The 12,870-nt window shown below is 40.3% G+C and overlaps 1 protein-coding gene across 2 annotated transcripts in view; it reads right to left on the reverse strand.

Moving 5' to 3' along the window:
• The window catches only part of LOC138611473 (zinc finger E-box-binding homeobox 1-like), a 70,143-nt gene extending 66,280 nt beyond the window's left edge, over positions 1-3,863 (reverse strand). The window contains exon 1 of one of the 2 annotated variants that reach the window (XM_069684616.1): positions 3,780-3,863. In XM_069684616.1, coding sequence (XP_069540717.1) covers positions 3,780-3,837 — 58 coding nt within the window. In that variant the 5' untranslated portion in view covers positions 3,838-3,863. Of the gene's footprint in view, positions 1-2,148; positions 2,176-3,779 lie in introns of those variants that run through there. The other variant, XM_069684617.1, reaches the window with a different exon arrangement.
• Between the last annotated feature and the right edge of the window lie 9,007 nt (positions 3,864-12,870).

A 12,870-nucleotide genomic window follows, 5' to 3' on the forward strand; every position in this document is an offset into this window, starting at 1 on the left:
CCCCTTTCCATCTTCTACCAGATACCTCTGCAGAACAGGCGGACAGACGCCGGTGAAGGCCAGGTCCCTGGCAGGCTCCTCCGTATGAGCAGTACAAGCCTGGGAGTAGGCCGCTGTGTTTATCCTGTCAAGGTATGTTAACACCAGGCTGCATTCCTGTAGTCCCTAAATTGCAGTGTTAGATTACAGCCAAGCTGAGTGCACTCACATACACACGCAAACATGTAGCACGTTTAAGTAAGAGGAAAGGTGCTGGATGACGAAGTCGTGACCAAAGTGGCAGCAGCAGGGCATGGCGACACCTGCCATTTACAGAAGAGCTGCAGACGATTTAACACGTGATGGAGCTTTGATTCTTTACTAAGTTTATATATATTTATTCTAAAACACAGGAGGAACTATTTTATGTCCTGTGCGCGCTGCTGTAACTCACTCTGATGTACAGTGTAATGTGAGTTAAGGGTTTAATTTAAGCAAAAACAAGTACAGTAAGAGAAGAGTGAAGGTTGTAAGGGGTCTCTGCAGGCCTATAGGGGGATGACACTCATCATTTACTGGGCTTTTATACCAGCATGTTTACAGCTGCTGCATGCTGGGAAATTATCTCCATAAAGAAGGGGAGCAAGGCCAACTGTAAGCCATCTATCAATAACAGCAAGCAGGTTTGAGTTATTCTGTTAATGTAGGGGACACACCAGCACCATCTGAACTTGGGTGAAACCTGACAGAGTCTCAGTCCCTGTCATTATCAATGAAATCATAAGTACACGAAATGACTGTGAAACACAAGGTGTTATGGGTATGAAGAGATGGACATCAACACGTGACTGACAGCTTTGCTCATGCATAATAAAATACTGAAGTTGTTCTGATTAACTAAAGCATTATTGTACAATGTAAAACTAAAACAACAAAAAGACATGCAAAGATAATTGTTGCAGTTCATCCATAAACATTCATTAGTTCATACAGAAAACTGTAAAAATATCTTCAATATTTTGCCTTACATTATATATTATTATAATCATAATATTATTCAGAATGAATAGTCAATTCTTAAAAAGACGTGCCTTATGCTTCCTCACTTTCGAATATATGACAGAGTTTACTTTTAGATTGGCATGTATGTAAATGAATTAGATTTACAAACCACAGAGTCAGTTGTGGCAAGTCATAGAAGTACATGAACTGTTAAGTACAACATAAAGCGTTGGTACTGTGTAGTTGATGGTATCAGCATCTGTTTGTACATCATGGAGATGACAGACATGAGGTCATGGTAAATCAGCACAGGCTAATGTTTGGCACATGGGCTCCTTTAAAATTAAAAGAGGCTGTGAACGGGCAGTCTGTGTCGTGCGCATGAAGTAGAAATGCACGTTTAAAATTGAGGCAGGTAGAAAATGAAACGTTTAGGAGAGGCAGACGAGTTCCGCTTGCAGCAGATGAAAGCGGTGCACACTGAATCACGGCACCTTTTGCCATCTTGATTGTGCGCACCGTTACACGGATGAGGATGCGCTCCTTTCACATTATAATCTCATTTTACGTTTTATGTTTGGAAATTAACCGAAACGAGATGCTCAGGAATACTCCCATTATGTATCTGAGCCTTACACTGCAAGGATATGACGGTAAAATCGGTGAAAATACACCTTTATAGGTGTTGCATCACCTTGCGTACCTGGCTGTCTCCTGTCTAGAAAAAAAGGCAGCAACCCCGCCTTCACTGCAGTAATGGTACTGACCGCCATTCCCTTCCGCACACCGCTCAGGAAATTGTATAACGAATCACCGCAACACAATAGATGGAAACGAGAGGTTTGACGGGGAGCCCTATAAGCACTGTTATTGTCCACGGGAGGGAATAACAGAGGAATAACCACCTTATGCACCGCTCATTTTCCGTGCAGACACACAGAGCTGCAGAGTGCACTTGACCAAAGAACCAGTCTGCGCACACACACACACACACACACACACACACACAAACACACACAAAATACATTAAAGCGGAGATAAAACATGCACAAGTGGGTCAGAAATGCGTGTCAATGAGATAAATCCCGCGAGAATGAAGGCAAGCGAGCATCCATGCGAAGCTGGCATGGCACACACGGTGAAAACTACAAAAAAAACCATCTCTACCTGCACAAGTTGACATTTGGAGCGATATTTTCTGGCTCCTCACGAGACACAGAGGCTTTATGAAACGGCGAGCAGATCCTGTTCCGGTAACGGACGAGAGCCGCAGGTGTTATTTCTGTTTATTTCTAGGCCATTTGCAAGCCCCGTTATCCGCGTTCAGGTAAACATGATGATGATGATGATGGCTCCTGTACGGACGCGCAGAGTCACCGTCGTGTCGTCAGCAGGAGAAAAAAAAAGGTGCTTTCCAGCCCCTCGGCTCACACACATCATGCCTCATAACGGTGACTAAAAATATATAAATTTATAGGTTTACTTTTTTATTGGCTGATACGATGAAAGAGGGGGAGAGTACAGGTAAGAATCCGGCCAATGAGGGACTACGTTAAAATTATTACAACAACCTGCCTCTCAATGCTATTTTTATATCCTTTACTTCATAACAGGTGGGCTCAAAAACGATTTAATAGTGTAGGAAATGTGCTCTGAGTTCAGTTTACAATAATATCATTGATGTGATATAAGCCTATTACAGCTATATCACAGCAGGAACAGATTCTATTAAGTAAGATGAAGTATGTATGTCAAAGGCATACTTGAAGTCCATATTTTGCAATGAAGGGACTCGAAGCCTTTGTTTAGAAACTACAAAATAAAAGTAGTTTTAATGTCCAAGAAGCAGTCAAATCAACTTTTATTTTTATGTATTCCTAACGGTTGACAAACCCGAATTGGCAGGTGCAAAAAGCAACGGTTGAAAATGTTCAATAGGAGTAATTTGCATTGCAATCAACATCAAACCCACGCCGTATAACAAAAACTGCTAAAATAATAAAAGTAACCTGGTGCATAAGATGAAGAAATGCATGCAGGAGACAAATACGTCAAAACTACTTCAGAAGGATTAGAAATACGATATCCACTCTTACCTTAACTATGGTAACATGTGGTGTTGCGGTTGCAGCAGGGAGGGGTGAACTGGAGATAAAATAAACATCCCATCTCTGTGCCATCACCGGAGCAGCAGTGAAGCAGACCAAACCCCATGCAAAAAATCCCATAGATTCACCGCAACAGCACGATTCAACATCCGGTTAAAACAGACAGATAAAGTTGTATTATATCGAACTGGAGAGAAAAACTGCACCATCCGGGCTAGAGGGAGCAGCAAGTTAGCATGAAAAACCCCCGCAACAACCTCGCCCTAAATGATCATACTAAACTGCAAACTGCGTTCAACGGGCCACGTTGTTATGTGAAAGCCCCGCAACCTGCCGCCAAGTGTTGCTGAGGGTGGCAAAGTGGCAGAAAAGTACCGAAACAAAGCGAGGAAAAGTGAAGAAAACTTAAAAATACAGGCAACAATGAAGCGCTACTCGGGTTATTATAACTGACGGATAACGGTTCACTCAGCCAGGCGGCCCCGTGCACCGCTAGGCGGAGAGAGAAGCCAGCCAGGTATAACGGTACACCACCACACTGGGATATGAACACACCAATACTCCCTAAAAGTCCCTGAAACGTGATCCAACTCACTCCCAGAAGTCTCAAGAAAGAGTTTACCGAGTGAAAAGCTCCCCGGCAGCCCGCCCGGGTATCCCAGTGGCGGTGAAAGAAGAGTTTAGACTTACCGCTGGTCCTCTTCGGGTTCGCCTGTTTTCTGCGCTTACACCTGGGGCCATCCGCCATGATCCTCTCGCTGAGTCTGAAGCGCAGCCGCTCGCGAGTCACCTCCCTCCTCCTCCTCCTCCTGTCTCCCCCCCACCCCTCCTCACCCTCCCCTCCCTTTCCCCTGTCCGCTTTACGACATCACCTTCCCCCCGTAAAACACCTGGTTTGCGACACACTGGCTGCTTTTACGGCATCACCTTCTCAAACACCTCAGCACATGGCCCCTCCTACTGGCCGTACTTGGGTGGGTTTTCTCTGAAAGCGGTTTCCAAACGGTGGTCCTCCCGCTCTAGAAGGGTCGTCCCGGGACTTTCGTTGCGCCTGCTTACTATTTGAAAAAGGTTAAATGTGAACAGAGAGGTGTTTCTTCACAGGTGGAAAAGTAGAAAGGTGTCTAAAGAGTACAGCTAGGGAAATCAGCCAATGCCTAAGGATTGTAACATAGGCTGATATACAGATGGTATGTTTTACTCCACTTTTTTTACACAATACATTCTAAAATATTCTTGTGAATGCAACTACACAGAAGAAGAAGAGCAGAAGTAAACAGTAGCTCTAACTGCAACCCTAAAGCATTGTATGCATTAATGCTTTATTAATAAGGCCTATAATAAACAAGTAAATAAGCATTTTGTGCAATAATTACTTTTACTTCTGGTACTTCAGGTGTGATTGTGAATGATTTTGTGCTTTTTAGAAGATCTGAATACTTTTTTTTCCTAAAGCAGAAATTTATAATTGTAAAAAATACATTGCAAGTAGCCTAAAAGTTTGAAATGTAAATCTTACCATAGTAAAAGCCCAAGAATTAAACAAATTAGACCTAAAGAATGAAAGTAGTCAATGCACAAAAACTGGCCCTATGAGTGTTACACTGTAATTCGATTATTGTGAACGATGCACTGAGGTGTAAGTAGCCTTTTATTATTCAAAGGTAGGTCAATTTGCACCTACATTTATGATGTAATATGAAGTAAAAACTGTATTAATTCTCTCTGGGACATAGAAAAGTAGAAGTAGGTATAAAGTAGCCTAAAACATAAATACTCACCTACAGATGACCACATTCTTTGCTTGATTAAATATACTTACATCACACCACTTGCTATTGCTCTGGTAACTTTACTTTCACATGTTTACATGAACCCTTAAAACATGAAGCTTAAAACACCTGTTACAAACAAATTGGCAGTAGCAGACAAAGTATTCTGATCCTTTACATAACTAAAAGCACTACAGTGTGCCTAATATCACACTGTAAAAATATGATAGAAGTTTTGAATTCACAATTTGACTCAGTGGAACTTAAACAGGACTAGAGAAACATACCACAAGTATCAAAAGTAAAATGAGTCATTATGCTGAATGTCTCTCCTCAGAGTACATGTATATTATTACAGATATCATTTAAATTGTCATAGAGAAATGAGTCAGTCTTTCTTATCTCTTGAGCACAACTCAGACAGTCAGCATATTGCTGTTGTTTTAAGTTCCTAAAAAAGCTAAGCTTTGTACAACATTGTTTTTCAAAATTAAGGCATTTCTATCCTGTTACTTCTCCTCACACAAACAAATACGATGCAGCTTCTTGTCCAACACCCCCTCCCTTTAATCACTGATCTGTTGTTGGATGTTGTGCATTTCATTCATTTAAACTCTGCAGTCATTCTTATAGTTAGATCTTGCGCTGACAGAAAAGTCTGCTTTCTCTTTGGTAAGAAAAGTTTTGCATATTGCTTTTTTGGCGGTAAAGTGCAAAATATACCATTTAAAGAGTAAAAAGCATTTACCAAAATGTTCAGAGATACATGCACAGACACTGAGCAGTGTTTTGTCCTCAGCAGTGACAGAAGTTCAAAGAAAGTTCACAGCAGGTCAGGGGCGAGGTCTTTACTGTCCCATCGAGCTATTCCTGTACCTGCCAATGATCAGGTTTCCAGCTCAGACCCAGGTGCTGCTGCGAGCCTCCCACAGCCGACAGGACTCCTCTGGATATGCTGGCACTGTGTTCAGGATGGGGAGGGGGGTTGAAATCAAACCGCAGAGGCTTAACAAGGGGGACAGCATGAGATTATGTGCATCTTTAGAAGGTGTTTGATTGTTGGTGAGCTGCATTCAGTTCTTCAACAACATGAATGAGCTCGGATTGGAGATGCAAAAACAACGGGCAGGAGAAGTGTTCAGAAATGTCACTTAAGTAAAAGAAGACAAGCCACCGTGTAGAAGGAGCCTACTCTCTTTCAAGTAAAAGTACATGAGTAAAGCAATTAAAAGATACTGGATTCATGTGAAACAATGATGCGGTTGATTAAGATCGGACTAATTCTAATAAAAGTATATTGCTCGGTAACTGATCTATACGAACACATCATATTTCACCACTTAAAAAGCGTTCTTGTTCTTGTTCTGCTGCAGTGGGCTACTTATCACTTAGTAGATGTCTTAATAAATATAATCAAACTTGTGTGTTCTTTCATACAGATTTGTGCATTTCAAAGATAAGTGACAATCTGATTGTAAGACAGAAGACAGGTACACAAAAATGTAATGAAAAAAAGAGAAATGAATGAGATTTTACAACAAAAAAAATTATAGTTAATGTCTATTAGCAATTCATAAACAAGTCTAATATATTTCACCCAAAAATGTCTCCATCTTTAAAGTTAGATGAAACAATTATTTACACTGTCTGAAGAGGCAAGGTCACTTATTCTGTTTAACTTGTTATTACTTGTTATTAATTGTTGCTAAAGTCGAGCTGAAACTGCATTTTGAGAGTATCCAGCTTCCATATCATGACGTATTTCCGAGTGAAACAGGACGTGCAGATGGGACATATCATTAGAGGGATTTGATTTGATCGTTGAGAAGTGGGCGTAGACAGACGTTCTCCACAGCGCAGTAGCTAGCTAACTGACCGAGCGTTCTTGGTGCTCTGCGGCTAAATGTTGCAGATTGATTGGTTGAAATTGTTTGGTGCTAGCTTACTGAAATTTAGTTTTACAGGAAGAAAAAATGATCAGATTTTGATATAAGAATATGAAGAAATGGATTTTCTGTATTTTTTTTGCCTATATTGTCAAATAGATGCACAATATTACCGGGGATGTGATCTAAAAGGATTAAAATGACATTTTTCATTTCACCTCGACTTTAATGATTATTTAAGATTAACAGCATGTATATATTTAGAACAACAGTTAAAGTGATAAGAACAAATTTGACGCTCAGATGAAGCAAACAGTCTAAAAAGGAAAGCGACCGTCAGCGAGGAAAATCAAGAGTTACAACCGGAGCCAACCGTGGACGTCACACATGCGACACTGTCTGGATATCTGGGAAGTGTGCTACTGCAATTACCATTTATTGCCACAGGTGCCACCAAAGAGAACGAAACTGAGATCTACGAGATTATAACTTTAACACAAAGGGCATTTAAGCGGACATGCATCCATGCATTTTATTTACTCTGTTGTCCCGGGATAAAAACTAATTGTTGTTTTCTCATGATCTCAACTTATTTCTCTCAAATCTGGTTTTCTCGTGATAACGGGATAATTTTCTGGCGAACTCGAAAACAAAACAACAGTCTGGTCACTGTGATATTACCACACCATGTCAAGCTGCCATTGCCCACACTAATTAGTAAGTTAAGCTTGTTTTTGTGTTTGTCTTGTGCTTTTGCAGCTCTGGAGATACAAGTTATGATCATCTAATGTTACGGTGGTGCAGCACTGTTATCTCAAGATAAAGAGAAAACAACCAGAAATGACTCATTATCACAGGAAAACGGGGTAAAAAATATATGTTTTGATATGTTAAAATATTTGTTACAACTTCATAATTGAATAAAAAATGTGTCACGACTTGCAGGTCATTTCAAACTTGTCTTTACTTTTTCTTTCAGCATGAAACATTTGGACACTTATTAGACTCTACCTGAATGTAAAATCAAGTCTTAGGACTGTGAAAGAATGACTCAGAAGTGGTTTAAAGTGTTGTTTGTGAAACTCAAGTACTGTAGACTTCAGTGCAAACTTAAGATTATTGTACTTAACTTAAATGTTATTTTATGTGTCCTTCTTCAGTACATCTCAGGGATAAATACTGTGCTTTGATCTCTAATACATTTGTCTATTCAACACTAAGTAGTTTCTTTACGGGCTACACAGTGGTGCTGTGGTTAGCGCTGTTACTTCACAGCGAGAAGGTTCCTAGTTTGAACCCCTGCTTCAGACGTAGTGGTCCTCTCTGGTGGAGTTTGCATATTCTCCCTTTGCATACGTGGGTTCCCCTTTGGGTACTCCGGTTTCCTCCCTCAGTCCAAAGACATGCTGTAAAAGACGAGGTGTGAAAGTGAGCATGAAAGGTTGTCTGTCTCTAGGTTGCCTGTGATTGACTGCCGATCAGTCCACGGTGTACCCCGCCTCTCGCCCGATGACAGATGGGATAGGCTCCAGCCCCCCTGCAACCCTGAACAAGATAAACGGTATAGATAATGGAAGGATTGATGGTTTGCAGATTGCGTGGCCCTAAGGCTGTCAGTGATGACTCAAAATCGAGATGAGTACTAAGTGTAAACTAAACTATTGAGAGTCTGTTACTTGTCCCCTGAATTTACAGTAAAGCAACTAACTGGAACTCAGCCACCTCTGATTGTATTCTTTACACCTGTGTTTTTATTACTGCGTACATGTCAAGATGCCCTCTGTAAAAGCATCTTGCCTTTGCAGTGACAGCACACATCTTTCGGCTCAGTTTTCCTCTCTCTGTTGTAGTGCGAACACATAAAGGTTTGGTTCCTTTGCTAAGGTTGTGTGTGGAGCTGATGAACCAAAAATGTTATCCACAGTCTTATCTCAAAGAAGAAGTTAAAGCCATGTGCATTCATTGCAATCACACTCTGATTATCCAGACACCCCAGACGAATATAAACCCCGTACAGCATATTAATGATCTAAATACTGCTGCCTAAACTGATCATAATAATAACAGTTTGTTGCAGCAATAATAATTATACATTTGAACGTGCCTGGAAGGTTGAGAGCGGCACATAATTGCCCGTCTCGTCTCTCAGCTCACACACACACATTTCGGTTTGAAAATGATCTGTCCGTCAGTTTGAACGAGCCCCCAAACCACAGCCATCACCCCCACCGCCACATCAGTAATGCTTTAATTGAATCTCCCGCTGGCAGGATATGAAGGCCTGAACAGTCCTCTCCGCTCCTATCTGGGGAGTCCTGTCCCGCCACATGACAACGTCTCTACAGGCCGCTGCTGCCCTGCTGCCTGTGATGTGAGAGAGGAAATGGATGCCATTATTCAATGCTAATTTGGTATTGACATGAATATTGGGCTCAGAGGGCTTTAGGGGATCTTTTCCCTCTTTAGTGAATTCATTTGTATTTCTGCTGTAAAATCCTCTGAATGAGTATTCAGCCAATAAGCTGAGAGTATTGTTCTTTGAAGGAGAGGTGAGCCCTCGGGCTAAATGCCTTTTTAGTCCTTCCTCAGCAGTTTCTTTTGTCATGTGTCAGGTAGGAGGTCTGGCTTAAGAGTGAAGCTTTGGCTCTGACTGAGATATACGGGGAATTTAACCCCCTTACCTGTTAGGAAGTCATTTATGTTGACAGGATGACAGTTTGCTAATTTGAGGTTGAAAATAACGAATGGACAAGATTCAAGTTTCAGCTTTTTTGGGCGTCATTATACTTATGAGAATAATAATCAGTAAAGGCCTTTGCAATTATATTATTTCATTGATCTGATGCCGGAAAGATTTTAATGAAAAACTGAAAACCAACAAAATGATGAATGAGTAAACAGTAGACACCAGCTGATCCAGCTAAGTTCTAAATTCTTCTAAATTGAGGTTGCACAGATATTACTCCTCTTTCTTGCCTCCGTGTGACGAATGCAAAGTGTAAGAGGGCCTGCGATCTCACGCCTTCTGGTTCTGCCCTTCACTAAGGTCGTCTAAGAGTCGGTCGTCTTTTAATCAGAAGGTCGGAGGTTCGATCCCCAGCTCCATCAGGCTACATGTGGAAGTGTCCTTGGGCAAGACACTGAACCCCACATTGCTATGTTGATTGGTATGAATGTGATGACTGATTGACAGTTGGGCACTTTACGTAGAAGCCTCTGCCATCAGTGTATGAATGTGTGTGTGTGAATGGGTGAATGTGACATGTAGTGTAAAAGCAGCTTTGAGTGGTCGCAAAGACTAGAACAGCGCTTTATAAGTACAGTCCATTTACCATTTACCATTACTAACTGGATTCTGGTATTGCTATACTACTCTTTCATACTCCTTGTCAGAGATTCAATGCATAGCACCTATAAGTGTATTGCATGATTAAAAACTTTGTGATGCCATTTTGACTTCTTTTCTGCTTACCCTTCATCTACCTGTTTTTCTCTTTCATTTCTCTCATAGGCCCATCCTTGCATCTGGTTATTTGTTTTTGGCTGACCGCCGGGGTCAGCCCTACACACAGGTCTGTATGTGACTGACTGACTGACTGACTGATGGTACTTTCAGAGCAAGAGAGAGTTGCGACATCGCAACAGTGGATCATGGAGCATATTGGACCTCCACTGACGCGACTCTCTGTCTATACGGCTCTGGATACTTTGTTCGGGGAGTAGGCGGGGCTGCTCCTCCGCTGCTCGTCCGCTGTCCTCAACTATGTCCGCAGCGCTCACCTGCTTTCAAACACGTCATCATCAGCCTCATAAGGACAGTCCTTGTAACTCATTGCCCACAAAAGCGCTCAGTGACCTGATGCGGTCAGCCACATACCAGGTTTTGACCTAGTCTTGTTTTTACATGTCTGAACCTTGTGTTGTTTTATTTGTATTGTGATTAAAAATACTACAAATAAATTATTTAAAAAAAATGAATGATTAATATAATTATTGTATAATACGTCCAACATTTTCTGTGACTTTCCAAAATCATCACATTCACACCCTTCACATTGTATTTAAATGATTATCGCATCTTGTGCTGCTCTGAGACGGCCACATCCCCTCCTACCTTTGAATCTGGCTCTTCAGAACACCTGTCATACTTTTGTTTTTCCTCTGTATGAAGACATGTCAAAGAAACACTTCTTATGTAGAATAACCCAGTACAAATCAGCCATCCTTACAGCCATGTGAACGTTTATTTTACATCTGCACGCTTACATGCTCACAGTGACAGTGCTCTTCAAATATTTTTACTTAGAAGCAGAATTTGAAAATACAACAAAATATACCATGGCCATGCTTCTTTTCAGAAACAGAGAAATATGAAAATAAATAAAATCAGGATAAATGAATCTTTGATAAAGACAAGTGAGACATGAATACTAAATAAAACAAATCAATAAACAGAAGAGGAGAATTGATCCATATATATATTGATAGAAAAATTGAGAATAATAAACGTGACAATTGTATAGACAATCGTAATGCTCACAGTGACAATGCTACCATGTGGATTTTATAATTTGAGTAATAATAATAATAATAATAATAATAATAAGACTTTATTAAGGACACAGCGTGAGGTCCATAGCACTAAAAAAAAAAAAAATACATATATATATATAAAACATAACAGACAATACATACAGCAATACATAAACTAGTACATCAAGTGAGGCATCAACTAGATTATGACACAAAGGTACATACATTAGGTAGCTGTGTGTACGTACAGACTTGAGCGCCAGTGGCTCCACAATCTCGACGAGAACCGCACTGAGCTCCTCTCACAGTTACTCAAATACATTAAAATACCATTACCTGAAACTGACAACCTGCACATGAACCTTTACGTAAGTCAGAGAATAACTAAAGTCTGCTGAAGTCATCCTCTGTGGACAACTGACGTCTGCACAGAGTTCAGTGGAGATTTCTCCTGTCGTTGTTGATGTAATTTAGTATGAACCAAAGTGGAGAAGAAGTTAAAGGCTCAATAACAAATATTTCTTTATCTTTCTGTGGTTTTTACAACTAATTTAGATTTTTTTTCTAATTTTTTCTGTATTTTTACTTTTATATTCTTTATGTTTATTGGAAGCTTAATCCGATCCAATCCAATCCACTTTATTTATATAGCACATTTCAAAAAACATCAAAGTTCATCAAAGTGCTGCACAATGAAATGAAAACAGTAAAATGCATAGAAACATTAACGGCACACAGGAAGAAACTCATAAAATACAGTAATAAGACAATAGAAATGACGCAGAAAGACAAAGACCACAAAAACTCTCATGCTGGGTTAAAAGCCAAAGAATAAAAGTAACTTTTAGGACGTGATTTAAAAGTAGGTAAGGTGGGGGCCATCCTAACGATTGGGGGGGGGCTCGTTCCATAATTTGGGGGCCTGAAAATGCACGGTCACCCCTGGTTTTCAGCCTCGTCTTAGGAACAACAAGAAGCAGCTGATTAGCGGACCTCGGGGCTTATAAACATGCAGGAGGTCAGATCCAAAAGGCGACTGGACTCGGTCAACGTTCTTTAAGACGTTCCACCTCTCATCCTCTCATCCTCCATCAAATAAAATGTATTATTATTATTTATAATCCGAAAGGCCCTCAGAACAGGACGACTGAGAATCTCCACAGACACATTCTTCATGTTTAATTCTTCTTCTCACTGTAGCTGTTCTTTGCTAACAGCTAGCAAGCTAATTAGGCTCAAAATAAACAACAATAATAACAACAAATTGCTACTTGAAGCAACTTTTATAGTTATTCCAAGAAATTTAAAGCTGTACAAAACTAAATGCATTTTCATTACATGCTATTCAATTAATACTATATACAATATGTCAGTTTTAAACAGGTTTTATAAACCTGAAAATATGTTCAGGAAAACAGCTGAAGAATGATTTAGAGGCACTTTTCAGATGCTAATCAAGTGCTATTATAAATGCTAATACCAACAAGCCGTAATAAGTTACCTTAGTGCCTTTGATGCCACAACTTACATAGATCAATTAATGTTAATGTTTCTACTGTTGTTATCTTAATGTAGTTTAACTGGGCCCGC

The sequence above is a fragment of the Semicossyphus pulcher genome, unplaced genomic scaffold, assembly GCF_022749685.1.
Source record: "Semicossyphus pulcher isolate SPU_LCO1_2020_fin unplaced genomic scaffold, fSemPul1.0.p SCAF_7, whole genome shotgun sequence".
Taxonomy (NCBI): Eukaryota; Metazoa; Chordata; class Actinopteri; order Labriformes; family Labridae; genus Semicossyphus; species Semicossyphus pulcher.